Below are 23799 nucleotides of genomic sequence, written 5' to 3'. Positions count from 1 at the left end.
ATTATCCACTATGTATGTTGCCTTGGTTACAACCAAGATGAGGTCGTGTTAAGGACCAAACATGGATGTTAGTACCCACTTTCCATGTTGTGCCTACTATGATTAGCCAGATGCGAGATCTCATTTGGCGCTTAGAAGGCGAGCAAATAGAGAATTCGGGTTAGGCGCTAGAAAGTGACTCGACTAAGATCTGTACGGTGTATCGAGTATGACGTCACTCTTTTGGAAGAGTTACTCCATCGTAACATGTATTTATACTATATGTGCTTGGCGGCCGAGTAATGAGGTGAGAGAATGGATCCCTGTTTCCTCACCGTGTGAGTCTTACATGTCATTATTGATATGACTTTCATTTATGTACCATTTTGTGACTTTTGACTATGTCATAAGATAAGGGGTTAATGTTCTGCTACTTTGGTATGTTGCCTGCGGTCATATATGATTTGACCTTAAGGCACATCACTAGGAAAGCGGTCAATCCTTAACTAAATGGCATGAGGGCAAAAGGAAAATCATCTAGTATTACACCACTGTTGTATATTCACTGCCGGCAACTCACATCGCTCTGTATGAGAGGCGGATTGAGTGTGAATATATTGCAAGAATTAAAAGGGTCAAACATGCTCTTTTTGAGGGATTAGAGATGTTTTTTTTGAACCGGTGTAATTAGATGGGTTTGGGGTATATGAGACACTATTTCTTTATTTTTTTTTGGTTGATGTCTCTATGCTGGCTCATTTTGAGTTTCTGGTATAAAACTCCCATATGCAGGTGTTCTCAACAGTCGCACGGTGCATTGGCTAGTATGAGATTGTTCATTTTTGGGGAGATTGAGATAGAGATGTGGCAGTGTCATGCCAACTCATGTGCGAGTGTGAGATGTTAGAAATTGGGCGCCCATGTGGCATGACCCTTTGAACCTTTTGAACCTGAACCTTTTGAACCTTATCCATGTAAGTTTGAATTTGAATTCAAATTCAAAACTTATTTGGATAACCATTCAGGATGTCTATATCTATCATATCAATAGATATAGATAGATGGATAGATAGATATTGGTTGATATATATTTAATTATATACAACTGATATGATTAGATACGTATATCAAATACGTTATGTGGTTTTTACCCATAACCTTTTTTTTCCAGACTCTCTCGCTGACTCTCTCCCATTAAAAAACGATCAAGCCATTTTGCACTGTGACTTGTGTGGGTGATACTCATTTTGTAATATCACTCCACTGTTGGGTTCGTTGTTCGGATTCTGGAAGCACGTGATTTACCCACGAGGTTCTATCACCTAAAGGTATGATCTAAATGTTTTTCCCGCTGCGTTATAATACTTTCTTTTACAGATATGATTTATGGTAATATTCAATTTCCTATATATTGTTTTACTATTATTTATGATATTAACAACTAATATTGAGGGTAAATGTGTCAACAAACTTCTCACAAGACTTATGGGAACATAAGTTTTTTAGTAGGACCATATGTAACATAAGTCTCCCTAATAGGACTTATAAATAATTCTCCCTATTTTTTATTATGTTGCAGTTAACATGATATTTTCTATTTATTTTTTAACATAAATTAGTTTTAAAAATAAATTGATAAAAATTTAAAACATAAAAAGTTAAAGTGATAAAAAACAAATTTTAAAAATTAAAATAAGAAAACACCAAACATAAAAGGGTAAAGTATTTTTTATTCTTTTTAGGATAAACTACCAATATGTCGTAATAAATAAACTTAATTTTCATCAAATCCTATTGAAAATAAGTCCTACGAAAATCGTCGCTAAAAATAAAGAGAGAAATTAATGACGATCTTCACCCTTTAATCATCGCTAATTTATGTCACTAAAAATTTATTATTAATAACATTTTTTAATAATATTTAATAAAAAATATCATTAATTTGTACAAAACTTATTAAATAATAAATTTATTTATTAAAACCTACGCATAAGGTCGATTGTTTTTTAATCCCTAACGTTGGTCTTGCCGCGTTGATCACGTGTATTCAACTTTCAAATTTAAACATAAAGAGAAAGAAATTAATGACGAAGACGACACATAGAATATCAATTATTTAACAAGAGTATTCTTGGCATTTTAAGGATCTCTTAAGGGTAATTTCGTCCTCATGATGCAAAAATAGGGACGTATATTCCTCTTTTAGAACCCCCACATTTTCATTATGTATATTTTTTTAGAAAAATGTTACAGAACCCTTTTAATCCCCTCTCAACATGATTGGTTAATTTTTTTTTCTTTTTTTCTTCTCCAATCACCACCCGCCACGTGTGTGTGGGGGCTGGTGGGGTTGGTGATTAGAGGGGGTCTCTATCAAAACTGATTTTTTTATGAAATCTCAGTAGAAGAGAATTTAAGGAGTTCGTAAGGTTTTATTATGAATTTTATTTTGATAATTTAAATAGTTTATTTTGTAAGATACTCAATGCATATATTTGATAATTTTAATTTTTTTATTTATTGCATTTATCTATAAAAAAATGAATAGTCTATTTCAAAAATATATTTATCGTTCATTTTTCAGAGACAAATGCAATAAAATGAAAAAGTTACGATTACTGGATCGAACTAATTTTTTTTTATAACTAATATACATTGGAGGCCTACAAAATAAACTGTTTGGATCATCAAAACGAGATCTGTGGTGGGCCCTATAGACCCCTCAAATTCTCTTATGTTGAGATTTCAACACGAGAGATACCCAACTCTATTTTTTAATAAAAATGCTAAGGACAATCTTTATTCTTGATATGTGTATAAAAAATGTATAAATGTATGTTAAAAATGTATTAAAATATGTTAAAATGTTAAAAATATGAGTCTTGATAACAAGTAACTTTAAGGTACAAGTAAAATTAAAATATTTGTAGAACACAATACACATTTTTGCTAATAATTTCTATGCATTTTTATTGAAAGTAATATACTTTTTAATATTTTATTGTTGGCTTTTTTTTTCCTACGAAGGAAAATATCATAAATGCGAGTGTGCCAGTAAGGATTGAAAAACCCTTACAGATTAAATTCAAGCCAATTATCAAGCGATTGCGTTGACGATTCTTTTGTCTCAACAAAGAGGACTTCAAAATTACTAAGTGTAGAGAAAAGAAAAATTAAAAGAAGAATGAGGGACAGAGCAAGGCGATTGAGTGAACAATCAAAGTAATAATTACTTACTTCTACTCCTATGCGTCGAAAATCAAGTACATAAAATGCTTCGAAAAGGAAATGCTAAAAATAAATACTTCGAAATATAAATCTATGTTAAACTACTCCTAAGATAAGGAAAATGATAAGAAATATTGAAATCAATTGTCTTTGATTTGAATTCTGGATCTTTACAATGTAGCCATGAATGACTATTTATAGGCAAATATTTGTAGGAAAAAACTTCCAGCAATAACTACCCAATAACCACCTAAAACTACCCACTCTTTCATCTTCATTCCCACAATGCCACATATCCTTCCATGTCTTCATAACTTCTTTTAACCTCCAATTCATGCTCCATGTTCTCTACTCCATTCTCCATCATCTTTTCACATTTCATAATTTCTCATAACCTCCAAATGAGTAGGAGGATGCCACATGTCTTACAATTATATAAAAAATAAAGAATAATAAAAATTGCAAATTTATGGTGCCAACATTACCCCCCGCGGCCCTTAAAAATGATGTTTACTTGAATTTTTGAAGGGCCGAACCAAGCACATGACTAATCTAAGCAATAAAGTGCTTTGAATAATAACAATAAAGTGCTTCGAATGATATAAAAGCACCAAGAAAGTGCTTCGAATGAGCATGAAATTATGACTAGATGTTTCGAATTATGACTAGTAACAAGCTTCGAAAGTGGTATAAAGGACCAAAATCATTCTTCGAAAGTCGATGGAGCCGACAAAAGACGAATTACATCCTCGAAAATACTCAGCAAAGCTTCGAAGGTTCACAACCACCATTATTGTTTCTTCGAAGCTATTGTTGATGCAAGATAGAGTGCTTCGAAGCTTACAAAATTATAACAAAACGGCTTTCGAAGCAACTTATGGCAAAACGGCTTTTGAAGCTGTTTTTGGCCAACATTGTGGTTATTCAAATCTTATATGTTATGGTTCACACATAATTAATGAAAATATTAATTTTGTGCTTCAAACCAATTATTAATTCTTTGAAAACACCAAAACCGTTGTTATTCAAACCAATTTTTGTAGAATACTAGTTACATTTTCATGTAACAAATGGTTATAAAAATATTTATCAGTAAAGCCACTAATTATCATGCCAAAAATAGGCATTATTTGACAATTAATTAATTGCCAATTTACATATATTTGAAGAGAGGTACACGTTTTGAAAGCTTTCTCTTCTCATGTTGCATTTTGAAGATGTTTATTGATGACAAAACTACCATTTGAAAGTCATATATATTACTAAAGGATCAAAGTCGTCATTCGAAAGTGCTCATGACATCTCTTCGAACTAGATCTAAAGAGTTGGATTACAAGTTTGACATTTTAACCAGCCATTAATGGCTATATAATGATATTTCGATGAAGAACATGCTTCGAAGTGTCTTGGGACATGCTTTGAAGGTAACCACAAAACCAAATGGTGATGGTTTTATGGATCAACTAATAACCATATTTTTGGCCTAATATATTGCAATAACAAAATATTATTTGTTAGCCATTCCATCAAAGTCAATATTTGATGTGATCCACAAATCCAAAATGGATTTCGAACAACAAAAGTCATAGTATAGTGTGACCATGAAAATTCAAACTTTTTGACACTTTGAAAAATGTCAAAAATTTTGAATTCATGAACAGTGGCATGTTCATTATTTTTGACCATGTTTGTTTTAAAAACATGACTTTCACCGAATTGATTTTTATAATTATTTGGCAAAGTGGGTTGTTTTTCTATGTTAGCCAATAATGGCTTATGAAAATCACTCATAGATATGTTATTTTTATGACTTGACTCTCTAAAAATTGGTTTTTGGACCCCCTGAGCCATGCATGGAACATCATTCTTGGCCAAATTTGGATCAAGAATATGCTCTTTCGTTATGTTAATTTCATAATTTGGCTCTTTAAAAACAGGCTCTTGAACCCCCCGAGCCATTAATGAAATCAACTCCTTACATTTGCTATTTTCAACCATGAAAATATTCTGAAAAAATTCACCAATTCCGGCCATTAAAGCCTCAGTTAGAGACTTGGTAGTGAGAGTTGACAACTCATCATTCCATTGGCAAATTTCCATATCAAGTTGATAAATTTCTCCAATTAAATGGTATCTTTTTTCTTCCACCAAATAATATTATAAGGGATGAAAATTTATTTCATTAAGAAAATGGATCTCTTCTTGAAGATCCAAAATTTTTTGTTTACGCCAAGAGATTTCATCTAGACTATTTGGAATGTATGAATCCAATTTGTTTTTCATTTCTTACACTTGACATCCCACTGGGCATGCCAAAAATTGTTGGCTTTTTTTTTTTTTCTACGAAGGAAAATATCATAAATGCGAGCGTACCAGCAAGGATTGAAAAACCCTTACAGATTAAATTCAAGTCAATTATCAAGCGATTGCGTTGACGGTTCTTTTGCCTCAACAAAGAGGACTTCAAAATTGCCAAGTGTAGAGAAAAAAAAAATTAAAAGAAGAATGAGGGACAGAGAAAGACGATTGAGTGAACAATCAAAATAATAATTACTTACCTCTACTCCTATGCTTCGAAAATGAAGTACATAAAATGCTTCGAAAAGGAAATGCTAAAAATAAATACTTCGAAATATAAATCTATGTTAAACTACTCCTAAGATAAGGAAAATGATAAGAAATATTGAAATCAATTATTTTTTATTTGAATTATGGATCTTTACAATGTAGTCATGAATGACTATTTATAGGCAAATATTTGTAGGAAAAAACTTCCAGCAATAACTACCCAATAACCACCTAAAACTACCCACTCTTCCATCTTCATTCCCACAATGCCACATATTCCTCCATGTCTTCATAACTTCCTTTAACCTCCAATTCATGCTCCATGTTCTCTACTTTATTTTCCATCATTTTTTCACATTTCATAATTTCTCATAACTTCCAAATTAGTTGGAGGATGCCACATGTCCTGTAATTATATAAAAAATAAAAAATAATAAAAATTACAGATTTATGATGCCAACATTTATGTATTTTCAAGAAATTTTGTACACATTTCACAATATTAAACAATATTTATGGAGTACTGATTAAGGCTTGGTTTGGGGTACACTAAATAATACAAAAAGTCAAAAAATCACTATCCTATTTAAGTCACATCATCTTATTTAAATGACATCATCTCTCTAACACATTACATCAAATCCAATCCAAACTCAACCCATATAAGCCAATAAATCAAAAAGTACACTTTTTTAGAACATCTCAGACCAATCCTAAGATTTGCCTAACAATATAATATTTTGTTAAGAATGAATTAAAATAAGTATTAACTTCTTCAATTATTATAGAAAGTAAAAAAATAATAATAATAAATGCATGGTCTTAAAGAATGCTTTTATATATAATAATAATAATAATGATAATGATGATGAGAGTAAAATGCTCTTTTTGATATTTCCCTACATTTTTTATCTACTTTTTATTGGCATTTTTTTTAATTAATAATTTATTGAAACGTGTGGACAAGACTTTTGAATATTTGTATAACGAAAAGAGTATGTGGCCAATTTAAAGTTCAACTCTTTTTTTTTTATACATATTATTAAAGTTATACTAAATAAATTTCCAACTTATTTAAAAATTTAAGCTAATAATCTTTACAATATATATTTTAAATTTACCAAATGAGTCCATTGTAGAGTCTCCCTATTACTTTCCTCATATCAATAAAAAGAAAATTACTGTTTCATTTCATTAATTTGTGGAAAAAAAAATGAAATATCAAAATAGTAACTCGTAATGCAGGTGAGAGGTGAAAAAGTCCCCTTCACCCCAAAAAAAAGAAAGATAAAAATGTAAGGAAATGTGAAAAAGGATATTTTGATCTTATTATAAAAAATATTTTTTTAATACTATGCATTTATTATTTTTTCTACTTTCTATAATTTCTAAGAACCTTTGCCTGTCGCCAACCGCTCCTATAGATGACAACACCTCTTAGAGCATCTTCAATGTTTCATCTTTAGTTTTATCAAATTTAAATTTGATGAAAAACGTACAATTTTGGTATTCCAACGTTAACATCAAACTAATATCAAATTAAAGACTTCTCAATTTTTTCATCAAATTAAGGATGACTGGGTTTTTTTTATCAAATTACTATAACTGTTGGGACGAAACACCGGACAACCTCTTCCTTGCTTCTGACTTCCCATAAATTTATACTAACTGGCCGACCGGCAGAACATCCTTCCGGTCGTCCTCCCATGGTTTGATGAAAAATAAAAAAGAAAATTGTTGGAACACTCGATATTGAATGAAGCTTTTACTCAAATTTGATTTAAAAAAAAAGTAAATTTGGAGATACTCTTATAACATCCTTTTGTCAAAAAGTTACCACCTCTGCTTCGCTGGTTGACAACCATTTTCAACTACCATCTCGAACAACCACCCCCTCGTCGCAAAACTATCACCATCGGTGATTAACCACTATCTTTGGGTACTACTTCCTACAGCTAACAACTACCTCAACCCAATGCCAACAGCCTAACATGTATACCCATAGAGCACCACCTCTTGCTAAAAATTATCGCTAATGACCAACAATTGCTTTCAACCACTATCTAACTGTTAATAATTGCGTTCGACCACTACTTCATTTCAATGACAATATTTTATAAAATCTTTTCTTTTTTTCTTTCTTTTCAGAAAAAATGTTAAGAAGTCCATTTTTAGGGCACATATGTGATTAGGTTCAATGTTTGTTTTGTTTTGGTTATAAAGATATAATTAATGAACTTAATTGGTGAGAACAATAAATTATTATTTTAGAAGATAATTTTTATTTATTTATTTATTTTTACCCATTATCACTGCACTGTTGGTTGCTGAAAAAATCATCGGAGGTAGTCAGTAGCGATTGGTTTTGGCAACCGGCAATGGCTAGTGATATTGGTGATATAGAAAGATATATAGATTAGATGAGCAGATAGGTGACATGAATAAATAAATAAAATATTAGACTTATAGAACCACCCCTCTCCCCTCCCCCAAAAACACACACACACATATATAATATGTGGATAATATGTTATTTCAAATTGTTATTATTTTTAGGATTTATTACACTTTTTACCCCAAAATTATTGTTAAATTATTTATTTAGTCCCTGAACTATCGATTGAGTCTACTTAGTTCCTAAAATATATAAATTAAAATATATTTAGTCATTAAACTATTGATTCAATCTATTAAGTTCCTAAAGTATTTAATTCAAACATATTTAGTCCCTGAAAGGATTTCAAAAATAAAATATATGCCCATAAGTATTATAAATTAATAAAAAAAACCTTATCAAGTTAAGGTTTTTTTTTTTCAAGAAAAATCTTAATTCTTTTTTGTCTTTAAAAAATATTTTTTTCATTATGTGTTTAAATTAGTATCATAATCTGGTCCTCAGTCTTGCCAATAAAATTATATAAGTATTAAACATACTGTAGAAATAGAATAAGATAATTTGAATAATCATACTTCGCAACGAATTATAATAGAACAATAATACATTAAGTTATAAAAAGAATTTAGCAAAAAATTCAAAAACAATCAATAAGAAATTATAAACGAAATTTGATATATAAAATTAGATAAAAAGCTTATATTTCAACCAGATAGAGTGTTTTATTAATTTATAATATTTATGGGTTAATATTTTATTTTTGTAATCCCTTAAGTTCCTAAATATATTTGAATTAAATATTTTAGAGATTTCATAGATTCAATTGATAGTTTAAGGATTAAATATATTTTAATTTATCTAGTTTAGGAGGTAAGTAGATTCAATCAATAATTCAGAAATTAAGTAAACAATTTAGTGATAATTTTAGGATAAAACGTATAACAAGACACTTGATTATAAATTTAATTTTTAAAATTTGTTAGACAATAGTCTTTTAAGTAGATAATTTAGTGATAATTTAAGAATAAAATGTATAATAAACCCTCATTTTGATGACCTCAATAGATTAAAAAGCCAGCGGTCCCTAAAATTAGAGTACTAATTGAACTCTAGCGTGATTAAAAAAGAAAGAAAAAACTAAAATATCACATTAAATGAGCCACACACATAAATTAAGCCTATTAGAGCTCGGTTCCTAAAACTCTCAAACATCTCTCTTAAAACGTAAGGCTATTGTCTAACAAATTTTAAAATTTAAGGTTAGATTTAACATTTCTTAAAAAAGTTAAAAAATTAAAAAGTCATTATTATATTTAAATTATATCATCTTATTTAAATCACATCATTTCTTTATCACATTACTTCAAATACAATTTATATTTCATAAAAAAATTAAAAAATAAACTTATTTGGAATCTCTCAAACAATTCTTAAATTATAACCGAATGCCCTGGTAGTTAAGAGACAGACAAACAGAACCTTAGCTGATAATAGTAAAGTTCACCAAAAGGGTAACTAACCGCATGAAGATAAATTGAAGTGGATCCCACCCAAATCAACGTCACTTGTTTTCTTGAACGGAACAACACCCTGCCAAGCCCAACTCTATGGGACTCATCATCATGGTTATTACTCCCTGATGGCGAACCTTCCCATCAACATACCAACCTTCGCTACAGCCAAAGTCATAGATAGTCTCTCTCTCTCTCTCTCTCTCTCTCCATAAAACTCCGTCTTTCTCTTTCTAAAACTCGAATTAGATCTCGTTTTCCCTCGACATTTTCCCGAGAAAACAATGTCCGACGCCTTGATCAATGGACTCGCCGGTGCCGGTGGTGGAATCATCGCCCAGCTCATCACCTATCCTCTCCAAACTGTACAATCTCTCCCTCTCTCTCTCTATATATGTATCATCTCACTGATTTTTCAATATATATATAGATATATGAATTTTGTTGATCTAGGTCAATACAAGGCAACAAACGGAAAGATATTTGAAGAAAGAGAAGAGGAAACTTGGGGCTATTGACCGAATGTCTCAGGTTTGTGCTTAGTTCTTTAAATTGCTGTTTACATTTTTAAATTTTCTGTTTAAGTTGATGATTTTGAAGTGATGATCAACAGGTTGTTAATCAAGAGGGATGGACTCAGCTATACGGAGGCTTGACGCCCTCGCTGGTCGGTACGGCTGCGTCTCAGGTGAGCTCATTTTAGCCCTAGTTTGCGGTTGCTGATATTGTGCGCCTTACGTTACAGAGCTTGTTCAACTGTTTTAGTTTGCTACACTATTTGGAATTCCATTTATGTTTTCGTTCAAATTGAATTTGAGAGTGAAATGGTCAAAAGTTTGTGTGTAACAGTTTTAGCACGGCTGAATGATGTATTTATGTCATATATATATCTTGATAATAGAACCACTAATCTGGAGATCAATTCCCCCGGCTACTAGCAGGGGCCCAAATTAAAGCCAAGGCAAAGCCTGTCTAGACTGGCCCAGGAGGTTTTGAAACTGAGAGCATGAAGGGAGGGAGCACACCCAGGCCGTAGGCCAACCCCTTCGGGTTGTGTTTATGTCATATTTACATAGAAGTGTTGGGTGGGGGTTGCACAGGCACAGCTATTAGAGATTGATATCTTATAACTAAAGGTGTGAGCAGCATGTGGTCCCATGGTGGTGGAAACTGTGCAATTGTTGCATTCATTCGTGACAGATTATCTCAAATATTTAATTATTTATGGGTCTTGTTTTATCTTATTGGAAAATGGTTACAAGTGGAATTTTCATACAAAAAGCTCACTTGAAATAATTTGGCAATGGCGTTTTTAAAATTATAAGCCCATGTGTTTTGGAATGATGGAATCACAATTAGCCACAAATATTTTGTTTGTGTAACAACACTCTATTTAGTTTCCCTTAAAGGGGTGAATAGTTGAAACCATGTTTGAGTGTTTAACATGTCACTTACTCCTTGAGTCCGGGTGTCTGTAGATGAGTGAAATGTACAAGTATAACATCACCTTTTCCATCTTTGATTACTGATTCTATGACCTCAAGTTTTATGCAAGAATGGGTTTGGACTGAAATAATATTCTTCAGGCTTTTTCCTCACCTTGTCTAATTTTCTTTAGGTGTGTGTTCAAGCTTATTGGTTTTTGTTTAAAAATATGGTATATAGTCTATTGTAGCAATAATAATATGAAGTGACCTGGATTTGGTGATGCTGACATCACGACCATAGGTACCTAATATCCCAAAATCATGGTTTCAAGTATTACTCACAGTCACCATGTTGGTGGGCCTTGGTGTTGGCTGATATATCGTGATATACAAAAACAATGGATCAAGTGGTTCAAGGAACTGGTCGCAAACATGAAAATACACACAGGCCAAAAAAAAAGAAGAGTAATTGTGCTATGTCTCTCTTTCAAGTATAGTAAAAAAAGTAATGTTTATGTGCTCAGATTGCTTGATTTGAGGTGTGTCTATGAAAATGTTGCAGAAATTAAGAGGTTTATATGAATTCTCCTACATGTGTCCACATATGGTACAGAGTGCAAAATATCATGAGCACAACTTAACAATTATAAAAGTCATTCACATCAAATTTTGCCACTAAAATATGTGATTTTCAAAGTGAAGGAGATAATTTGTTGAAGCCTTGAAGAAGTGACTTTCTGTTCTTCCAACGGATTTGTTTAACAATACACTCGTCATCATTTTACATCTCAGTCAAGGTCAAGACATGGTTTCTATGATAAGTTCAAAGATTCCAAACTTACCCATTGCTTAACTTTAGAAATTCATCATCATTTGTATCAATACGGATGCATTTTGGGATTTACCTTAGTAGGACTGGAAAACATTCAGAAAACCTTGAAAGTGGTATGCGAGTTGATGAAAACTCATAATGGAAACTTAATGTTAACATGACTGTTAGATTATTTCAGATTACAGAAACAGACTACTTTTTAAGTTTAAATGTGCATCATTTGTTTAATTAGATTTCTTATTTCTTATGCAATGGCAATTTTTATGGTACAGGGTGTTTACTATTATTTCTATCAAATATTTAGGAACAAGGCTGAAGCTGCTGCACTTGAACATAGAAACAAAGGGGTTGGTGATGGATCAGTCGGGATGTTCTCATCACTTGTGGTGGCTGCTTTATCTGGGTGATTTAATTTGCTTTTAGCATATTTTGAGTTTGTTAGCCATTGTTAAACTCTTAAGACAAATCACATCATTTGTTAATTCTCGTTGTTCTACTTAGTTACATAATTAATCTATTATTCAAGTTATTTTTAACGATTTTAGGTTTTCCCTAACAGATCTCGCTGGTTTTTTATTTCCATCCATGTCCACTCAATGGAAAATATTAATTTGGTTCAATTATAGCCAACTCTAATGCTTTGTTACATGGACACATAAAACTAAACCAAACCAAACCTTAAGTCCCATCAAATGGGGTTGACTACGTAAATCCTTCTCCACTCAACTCTATTAACGGCCATTTGGCTAGTCAAATTAAGGAGATTCATATCTCTATTTACCACACTAGCCCACATTAATCTAGGTCTGTCCTTTCCCCTAATACTTCCATCTACTGTCACTGTATCGTAACTCTTCACTACTGCCTCTGTTGGACTCCGTTGTATATGATCAAACCATCTCAATCTGTTCTCTTTCAACTTATCTTCTGTTAGTAGTACTACTACCCATTCACGAATATACTCATTACTAACTCTGCCTTTTCTAGTTTTGCCATACATCCACCTTAACATTCTCATCTCTGCAACGTTCATCTTATTTACATGTTTTTTAGTTGCCTTATATTCCGTCTCATACAACATCGCTGGTCTAATAGCCGTTCTATAGAACTTTTCTTTTAGTCTAATGGGTTCTTGTTTATCACACAGTATCCCAGATGTACTCCTCCACTTAGGGTTGGTTTGGGGTGTCCTAAAAAAGTGCACTTTTTGTCTTTTTACGAAAAGATGTGCAGAAAAGTAGAGAGGTGATGTGATGGAAAAAAGATAAAAAGATGGATTATATAGTGTACCCCAAACCAGCCCTTAAACCACCCTGCCTTAATTCTACGGGCCACATCCGCTCCAATCTCCCTAGCCGTTGTAATAATCGATTCTAAATAACGAAAATATTCACTCTTAGGTAATTCTTGGTTCTCAATTTTCACTTTTCCTTTGCTTCCATTGTTACTGTTACTAAAATTACACTCTATGTACTCTGTTTTAATTCTGCTTACCCTAAATCTTTTAGATTTAAGTGTTTCTTTCCATGTCTCCAGTGTTAACTCCTTCTTTAGTCTCATTCATGAACACGATATCATCTACTAAAAGCATATACTATAGCTCTTCATCCTGAATATTTCTTGTCAACTCATTCATAACTAAAGCAAAATAATAATGATTTAAGGTTGATCCTTGGTTTAACCCCACAGCAATTGAAAATTCACTTGTCTCCTCAGCAGGCGATCTAATAGTAGTCACCATACCTTCATACATGTCCCCAATCACATCAATTTAACCTTTTGTCACCTCTTTCTTATCTAACACCCGCTAGGTTATATCTAGAAACATTCTATCATATGTTTTCTCAAGATCGATAAGAACTATATAAATGTCTTTTTGCTTTTCTCTATACTTTTCCATTACCCTCCTCAAAAGTTAAATCGCGTTCATTGTTGACCTATCAGGCATAAATTCAAATTGATTCTCTGACACCTCTGTTATATCTCGCAATTGACTCCATTACTCTCTCCCACACTTTCATTATGTGACACATCAGGTTGATTCCTCTATAGTTGTTGCAATTTTGAACATCTCCTTTATTCTTATAAATTGACAGTAAAATACTCTTCCTCCACTTCTCTGACATTTTCTTAGTCAACAAAATTTTGCGAAATAACCTAGTCATTCAAGCAACTCCATTCTTACCCAAACACTTTCAAACTTCAATAGGGATATCATTGGGTCCTAAAACCTTATTCGATTTCATCTTCTTAAGTGCAAGCTGTAAGTTTTAGAGAAGAAAAGAGATTGGGATATGATTGTGATATCATTCCTTTTTATATTAATGAAGATTAATAATCACAAGGGAGTCCTAAAGTATAGAATAATTACAGTAGAATAATAACCCAACTAATAATAATAATAATATTCTAACACTTCTCCTCAAACTTGTGCGAAAATATCTCTCATGCCCAGCTTGCCTAGGATGTCATGCAATGGCTTACTCACAACTCCCTTGGTGAGGATGTCAGCGAATTGTTCACCAGACCGCACAAATGGAATACATATTGTGCCACTACTGAGTTTCTCCTTAATGAAGTGACGATCAATCTCAACATGCTTTGTCATGTCTTGTTGAACCGGATTGTGAGAGATGTTGATGGTGGCCTTATTATCACAGTATAACCACATAGGGTCCATCTGATCAATACCTAGATCATGCAACAATAACTTTCCTTATGCCATAGCTTTAAACTCAGCTTCTGCACTTGACTGGGCTATCACATTCTGTTTCTTACTCCTTCAAGTAATTAGGTTGCCTCCAACAAAGGTGCAATACCCTAAAGTCAACCTCCTATCAGTTACTGATCTAGCCCAGTCCGCATATGTATAAGCTTTCACACAAAAATGATCATGCTTTGAAAAATAAAGACCCTTACCAGGAGCAGACTTCAAGTACCCGCAAAATTTTGATGACAACCTTGAAGTGAATTTGATGAGGAGCATGCATAAACTGGCTAACCACACTGACAGCAACAGTAATTTCAGGACAGAAGTGAGATAGGTAGATGAGCTTACTTACTAAATGCTGATTAACCCCCTATCAATAGCTGCTCCTCCTTCATCATCCCCCAGTTTTTTATTGGATTCCAGTAGAGTGTCACAGGTTTTGCAACCAAGCATCCCAGTTTCCTTCAATAGGTCAAGCACATACTTCCTCTGTGAGATAAATATTTCATATTTGGAGCGAGCAACTTCAATTTCAAGAAAATACTTCAAGCTCCTCAAGTCTTTGATTTTGAACTCACTAAATATTTCTTCAACAGAGGTATTTCCTCACTATCATCACCTATAAGAACTATGTCATTCACATAAACAATGAGCGCTGTAATCTTACCACGTAAGGAATGTTTTACAAACAAAGTGTGATCTGTCTAACTCTGTTTGAAGTCATATTTAAGCATAGCCTGAGTGAATTTTTCAAACCAAGCCCTTAGAGATTGTTTAAAACTATATAATGACTTCCGAAGCCGACATACTTTACCCTCTGTCTGATGATCCTTAAAAGTAGGAGGAATGTTCATATATACCTCTTCTTCGAGGTCACCATGGAGAAATACTTTCTTTACATCAAATTGATGAAGTGGCCAATCTAGATTAGCTGCTAAAGAGAGAAGTATTCTGATTGAATTCATCTTAGCCACGAGTGCAAAGGTCTCCCACCATATGTCTGAGTGAATTCTTTTGTCACAAGTCTAGCCTTATAACGCTCAATAGAACCATCCGCTTTGTGTTTCACAATATATACCCATGTGCATTCCATAGGGCGTTTGCCCGTAGGTAACTCAATCAATTCCCAAGTGCCATTCTTCCTAAGTGCTTTCATTTTCTCAATCATGGCAAGTTTCCACTTGGAGGTGGCACGAGCATCCTGAAAATGATTAGGAATGCTAACAGAGGAAATATTTGACACAAAAGCTCTATATGAGGATGGCAAATGAGAGTAGGACACAAAATTTGAGATAGGATGTTGAGTACAAAATCTTACACCCTTTCTCTTAGCAATAGGAACATCAAGATCAATAGGAGTATCAAGATCAGTGGACTCAATAGATTCAAAGTTCCCTGGACTCTCATCAGAAGCAGAAAATGGCAATGGGTGAGCAGAAAGGTCTCTTGTATCTAGTTAACTTTTTGTCTGTCTTTATCCCTGACATAACCTTGCCCTTCCATATCCTTGGTGACATTGGGTTCTGTAGTCCCTGTAAAAGGTGGTGGTGCATGAACAACTGGTTCCACCATAGGAATTACAAGAATCACTTCACACAATTTTCACTTCAAAGTTCTTAATCCTGCGAAAGAACCTATAGCCTTAGTTTTCCTTATTACTAGCTATTTCCTTCTCTTTTGACCTTCCTCCATGTTCCTCATTTAAGAACTTCCCAAAATAGTTCTTCCATCTCTTCTTAATCTCTTCATCCTTCATCATTACCTTAGAGTCCTCATTCTTGATGCACGTAACTTGATTAAAATCTCTTGTTTTCATCTCTTATCGTAGCAAGCTTGTATATTCTCTTCTTCCTCTCCTTACTGTCTAGTCTAGTGTATAGGTATCATAGGCTTTCAACTTAGCCTCTCTCACTACTTTTTTGACCTTCTTATAAGTCAATTTGTAACTCTTAAGGTTTTTCTCAATTCTATCTTTCTACCACTTTTTAAAGCACTCTTTTTCCGTCTTTACTACCGCTTGAACCTCCTCCTTCTAGCACCAAGTTTCCTTAAAGTTGGGTCCCTTTCCATTTGATCCTTGCTATTTCACTTTGGCATTGATGAATACCTATAATAAATATTTATTTACTTTGAACTCACTTCACCAGCTCATACCTCTCAGATTTGATGCGCCCACCTGCACCTTTGCACTTGCAGTGTTGGCTGTGAAAGATCAATCAGCCAAAAAAGAGTAGTAAAATTCTATAGCTTTTAAGGTTTTTATAAAATCTATTAATCCCTTGCCAATTATGAGTGCATAGAATTCTTTAATATTGATAACTGAATCCATTTTGTTTTTCCTGTAATACCTTTTTGTGGAATGCGAGTGAGTCTATTTTCATTAATTGTTGACATTTTTATTTTCTGTAGGTGCATAAACGTGCTGCTGACTAATCCCATATGGGTAATTGTTACGCGCATGCAGGTAAAAGGCTGGTTACCTTTTGTCACAAGTCTTTGATGCTCTAAAACATGAAAGTGGCACCTTGATTAATCTTAGTTGAGGTTAAAACTTAAAACAATGCTGTTTCTATAACATCTATAATTGTTATATAGACTTGGGAGTTTCATTGTGGATTCATTAGTTAGATCATTTTTCTATTTCTTTTCTTTTTGAAAGTTAATTTTTGAAGTGTGTAACAGAAGTGCATCTGGCCTAGTTCTGTTGGCCCTTTTTTTTTTTAATCTACAGAGACACTTTTCAATTGTCAGTTCCATTGCTGGTGGTTCGATGAGTTAGTCAGCTATTATGCGATTTTTTCAAAGTCATTATGCATTTATTCTGTTATGTTGTTCTGAGTGTATGTCATGGATTATCCTTTGAAAAGATGTTTCTTGATAGCTCGGAATGTTGATTGGCTTTTATTTAGTTAACTCCTAATCATTGTGATAATGCTTGGTCACTGATAAGTGGCTTTGCAAATATGTGGGATTAGTATAGCTTGTGGTCCTTTAATTATGTCTTCAGCAAGACTGTGGCTTGAATCCTTATTTGCTTAGATGTTTCCGTTTCACACCCTACCAATTAGGAAAAAATACACAAGGCCCAGTTACAAAGGTGGTTATTTATGATTTGAATGGAAGCCGTGATAATTCTGGGTTTTAGTCTCAGATGGTTCAATTCATGACCTTAAATTTTGAATTTTGTGGTTATTATGATTTGAATGGAAGCATCGATAATTATGGGTTTAAATCGCAGATGGTTCAATTCATGACATTAAATTTTGTATTCTGGCAGAATCATGCAATTGAGAATGATAGCGTGATAGTACTGTTATTTGGACATGAGAATAGTTGATAATCATGCTAAATTATCATTATTGTTTTCTTTATTATTATTTACTTGATTTTATTCAGTTTGGTCAGAGTGCTCCTTTTCAAAGCTAATGACATGGATGTGGATTGTGAGATCCTTTTTTTTAAGATTTAAAAATTAAGAGAGAGAGAGAGAAGTGGCATTTTCTTAACAACTCTGTTCATTTGATTGCAACTGATGATATCCATGATTAAATTCAATTTATATCTAATTTTACAATGCTGATTTAAAATCCCTTGATAACTATGTCGTTTTTACCATATTAATCTTGCAATATTTTCCTGGATTTGGCTTTAACAACCTTTGACCCGAGTTTTAACTTTTGATTCATGCAGCCATGCTAATTCTTTGAAAATCATGTTTTTTACGCAGACTCATACAAAGAAATCCCAACCTAGTCATCCTCAATCTATTGATTCAGACGAAGCAGTTCTTGCTGCAGTGGAGCCTCCTCCCTATGGAACTAGCCATGCAGTATGTGCAGTGGTCTTATGTTATTTCTTTCATAATTCCTTACACAACAGAGCAATTTGACTGAAGCTTTTATGGCATACTCTGCTGTAGCTGCCCTTGGAAAATTTAGTTATTTTTGTATATTTTATTGGAAGAAGTGCAAACTCCATGTACCAGATGTTTGAGCCATGACTAGGATTGGGTCAAGCAAGTCATGTAATGCCTAAATAAATATTAGTTGGGTGAATGGTTGGCTACAAGAGTAGGACTTTTGTTAGGAATTTTTATATTCTGATTCACTGTAACCATAGAACGGTTGTCAGTTTTTCTTGTCATCGTCCTTCATGCCATCCATTTAACTTGGAGTAGTTACCATGTACAGATTCAAGAAGTTTATGGTGAAGCTGGAGTTTCGGGATTTTGGAAAGGTGTTTTGCCAACATTGATCATGGTATGTGAAAAGTGACTTGAACATGTGCCATTGAACTATCATTGATTGTTCTCACTGTTGATCACAGGTGAGCAATCCCTCCATACAGTTCATGCTATATGAAACCCTGTTGAAGAAGCTGAAGCAAAGACGTGCTTTGAATAACAAGGATAACAATGGTATAACTGCTCTGGAGGTAAGTTTTTACGCAGACTAAAGTTTAAGCATTACCACCCTGTTTCTAATAATTTTCCATTTTTTTGCCATGTTACTAACCATTAGGCACTTGCATCCTTCCCACCATTTTTTATTCTGCTGTAGGTCCTGAACATTTTGTTTATTCATTTGTTAGATATTTCTGCTCGGAGCTTTAGCAAAACTTGGAGCCACTGTCGTAACATATCCTCTTCTGGTTGTGAAGGCAAGTGACACATGCTTGTTAACAAATATGGTTTGAGAGCTTGTATTTCAGCTGAGTTTTGTTTTGATAACTCTCAGAAACTTTATTTCTGTCATGTTACCCATGCAGAATTGACTGAAATGTGATATTCTGACTATACTTATGATAAACTAGTGGTGGGAACAAACCTGATGCGTTTGCAATTTACCATCTAAACTTTTGAGCAATTCGAAATGAGGAAGATGTGTTAAATTTGAAAATTGTTTGGCAGTTCTATTATGGGCATTTTTTGAAGAGAAAAGAGCTTTACAAATCTTCAAACCATCTTCTGAGTTGTGTGCTTTATATAATACTATAGATAAAAGGTCACATTTCTCAGCTGAAAATATTCCAAAAGCAAGGGCCCCTGGCCTTTCACTTTTTATTCACCTATGAGCTGACCTTGCTTGTCTTCTGTGTTTGTCTGTGGCTGGGTTTCTCCTTCTTCCTCCATGTGTGTGAGGTCTTTTATTCACCTATCTATGACCTGACCTCACTTGTGCATGTGGCTGGGTTTATCCTTCTTCTTCTTCTTCTCCTCCTCCTCCTCCTCCTCCTCCTCCTCCACGTGTGGGGGAGGGAAGGAACAGTTTTTGGGTCTACTCATCCAAGTCTTGACAGAAATTAACCGAGTGCTGTGAGCAGCTGCTTTGAATGTTTCAACACCTTGCTGGGATAGCACCACCTAGGTGATTCAGCTGTTGGGTTTCCAAGGGAGCAGCAGTTGAGATGCTACTTGCCCAAGGTTGATGGGAATCCATGTTGAACAAATACATTTTGAAAGCAGTTCATGAGATTTGATTATTGGGTTTTCCCAAGGGGCTTCAGCTGAGATAGCACTGGCCCCCAAGGGACATGCAGGGATCCTGTTTTAACATACATATGCTATTTTAAGCTATACCCAATTATAAAGGATAAAAGTGGAATTATATTTGATTTCTCATTTTTTGAACAATTTTATTTTGTTATATTATATCTATGCTTAATGTTGAAAATAATATAGACTGTGAAGTACATATTGTCATTATTTAGGATTTCTAGTGGAAATCCAAAATGCATAAAGCTGATGAGAGGATAACAGAAACAGAAGAGTTAACAGAGATGAAAACAAATTTAGAGAGAGAGAGAGAGAGAGAGAGAGAGAGAGAGAGAGAGATTGGTTTCAGTGACCTAGTCTGTATCAGTGGAATTATTGTTGGATCTATTCAATTTTTTGCTAATTTGCTTGTTTTGTTCCGCAGGCAAGACTTCAAGCAAAGCAAGTTTCTGGCGGAGACAAAAGGCATCATTATAAAGGTTTGCATTGCTTTATCTTCCACAATAGGGCAGTGTGTAATTCTCAACCTTATCTATGGTGGGACTTGAAGATGGTCTATAGGCTGAGATAGACAGGAAATAGAATGCAACTCAACACTGAACATTGTCTTTCAACATCTTTTGTTGATTCTCTCTCTATCTCTCTCTCTCTCTCTCTCTCATGCGGATGTGGGGAAGGGTAGGTAACTTGAATGAGACCTCTATATTTCACGGAGATGGTAAAGAATTTCAAATGCCGCATGCTCTAGAACTTATCATTTCTGGAGGTTAATATCGATTAGCTAAAACTGATGCGGCCGATAGAAACAACCTAAATTTCCCTCTTTACTCAATTCCTATTTTCTTAATGTGCTATCAATGTTGTGATGCTGCTGGCATTCCTGCAATACAGGCACTTTGGATGCAATCATGAAGATGGTACGCTACGAAGGGTTCTATGGCTTTTACAAAGGGATGAGTACAAAAATCGTACAAAGTGTACTTGCAGCTGCTGTCTTGTTCATGATTAAGGAAGAACTCGTCAGAGGTGCTCGTTGGTTGCTAACGAAGGATGCCAGTAATGCTGTGAGATCAAAGCGCCTCCATAACTGAAACTGTGTGTGTTTTGTGGGACAATCAGAACAAGGTGTTGCTAATATTAAGGTGCTTTATTGGGGCAGAATGGGGGGGGGGAGACTTTGTAACTTGTAGTACTAAATTGGGATATTATTGGATTTTATGGGGACCAATATGATTGTTGCACAATGTTGAACTTTTAAGGTGCATTTTTTGGTGATTTTGCATGATGGAACTACAAAGTAGCTATTCCATGTGTATCTTGTTGAAAATGGATCACTAACCAAAGTATTTTATTTTGTTTTTTCCTCTCTTTCTTCTTTCCTTTTCTTTTTATTTCACAAATCTAAGGTTTTGTTTGTCATAATCTAAAAAAGTCAAAAAGTCATTATTCTATTTAAGTTATATTATCTTATTTAAATTATATCACTTCTCTATCACATCACTTCAAACCTAATCTATACTTAATTCATATTTTATAAAAAGTTAAAAAGTATACTTATTTAGATCATCTCAAATCACTCTTAAGTTTCATCGGTGTATTTACGATCCCTCTCCCTTCTATATACCATTGAAATAGGTTCTTTCCTCAATTGAATTGCCGCAGTCCCCTTCTTCCCTTGTTCATTGCCTCAACCGCCTCCGTCTCTCGCCACTGATGTGACTCCCTCCTCGTGACAGATCCAAACCCTTCTTCCATTGTCAATCACCTCCTCTCGGTTGTTGCACCTCTTTTCTTTATGTTTTATTATTTCTTTTTGATAAAAATTAGTTTTATTAAAACATGTTTCGAAACATGAAAGGTAAAAAAGGTCAATTACCAATTTTTTTGCTGTCATTTCCTATAATTTTTTAGAGGGGAAGGAGGTTTGTATGATTTCTCATACAAATGGTGCTTGCATTTTCAATAAACTACACCGTAGATTAATATAATTAATTAGAAAAATGTGGCAGACCCCACCTCCCAGTGACCCCCAGCCCACGTGACTGTGGGTGATTGGAAGGAAAAAAAAAAAAAAACTGACTGACCCACTACAAGAATTTACACATTTGCCGATCACTTTTGCCGACCAAAAAAATTTTGGTCGCAAAAAAATGACATTTGCCGACCAAAATATTAATTAGTCGCGAATGATCATTATTTTTGGCGACCAAAATGAGTTGGTCGCAGAAGGTCACATTTTGGCGACAAAAAATGAGTTAGTCACAGAAATTGGTATGCTTTTGGCGACCAACTTCAAATTTGGTTGTGGAAGGTTACATTTTGGCGACCAAAAAAAATTAGTCGCCAAATTAGTACTTTTAGCGACTAATATTTTAGTCGCCGTTGATTGAGATTTGGCGACTAAAAAAGTTTGTCGGCGAAGGTATCTTTTCTGCGACTAATCTGGTCATTTGGTCGCGAAAAGCTTGGGAGGGAAATTTGAAACATGTAGGGGGGAAATGAAAATTTTTTGCGACAAAAAAAAATTTGGTCGCCATTTATAAAACGACGTCGTTTTGTACCCACTCTCTCTAAAAATTTGGTCGCCATTTCTAATCCCGTCTCTCCTCTCTGTCTCCAGCTCGCTCTCTGTGTCTCTCTATATGTTGATCTGCCCTCTCCCTCTCTAAGTATTCTCTCTCTCAATCGGTGCCCATTCTCTCTAGCTCACCGAAGTCCCTCACCACCATTGCTCACGTCCGTCGCACATCGCCATCGCCCTCTGTCTAATGGACTCCTCATTTCTGTGGGATCCTCACCCAATCTCACCTCACTCAATCTCACCTCATCGCTGACCAGCGTCGTACGCCACTGCTAGCGCCACCGCCACCGCCGCCACCGCCGCACCCTCACAGGTTCTCTCTCACTCTCGATCTGTCTGTCTCTGTTTCTCGCTCTCTCCCTCTCTAGCCTTTGCCCTCGGTCTCTCTCTCTCTCTCTCTATAATTTGGGGGCTATGGAAGAATAGAGGATTGAGGTCATAAAGCAAACCTGTGTTGTGATGGATGTAATGTGGATTTATTGATTCGCCATCTAATTTCACCTATATAATCTGAGTTTTCTTGAGGATTTTGTAGTATTGTTGTTCTTTACTTTGGTTGTGATTGCTTTCTTTTTGGTATTCAGATGAATTTAACGTGAATTGTGGATTCATGTCGATTAGGGTTTCTAGGGTTTCAAATTGAATGTTTATGACTTTGTTTTACTCAAATTTGATTGATGAGAAAACAAGGAAACATATAAATACATAAACCAGGTTTATGTTTTGATAAATATGGAAAACTCATACTTTAATTAAAAAGCCTAATTAGCTTAGTTAACTTCAGACTTTGAGATCATGTTATTTTGTTGATGTTTCTTCATTTTGTTGGATATACCTAGTTGAGCCTCTGTAAGTGGGAAAATGTCTGGTAGGCAATAATTAGCATAATTTTGGTTACTGAGCATAATTTTAGCATAATTAGCATAATTTTGGTTACCCATTATTAGCTTTTTTTTTTTGGTTGTCTTTCTATGTTTTAATGAGTTAGTTAGTCTTATATTTTTTGCTCATATTGATCTTTAGGAATGAAGAAACTGTTTAATAGGCTGAATTTTCCTATCCCCTATGTGAAAA

General features: G+C 34.1%; 1 protein-coding gene across 1 annotated transcript; it reads left to right on the top strand.

The window, feature by feature from the left end:
* Positions 1-9706: 9706 nt before the first annotated feature.
* On the top strand, positions 9707-21426 carry PXN (Mitochondrial substrate carrier family protein). Its single transcript, XM_028260829.2, has 11 exons — positions 9707-10046; positions 10135-10212; positions 10295-10369; positions 12213-12343; positions 17060-17114; positions 18378-18479; positions 18841-18909; positions 18977-19084; positions 19241-19309; positions 20569-20623; positions 21036-21426. The coding sequence occupies exons 1-11, from the start codon at positions 9966-9968 to the stop codon at positions 21233-21235; spliced, it is 1023 nt and encodes a 340-aa protein (XP_028116630.2). The 5' UTR covers positions 9707-9965; the 3' UTR covers positions 21236-21426.
* The last annotated feature ends 2373 nt before the right edge of the window (positions 21427-23799 follow it).

Source organism: Camellia sinensis, chromosome 1 (assembly GCF_055761805.1).
Source record: "Camellia sinensis isolate YWXY chromosome 1, ASM5576180v1, whole genome shotgun sequence".
Taxonomy (NCBI): domain Eukaryota; kingdom Viridiplantae; phylum Streptophyta; class Magnoliopsida; order Ericales; family Theaceae; genus Camellia; species Camellia sinensis.
This window is presented reverse-complemented; position numbering and strand designations above follow the sequence as displayed.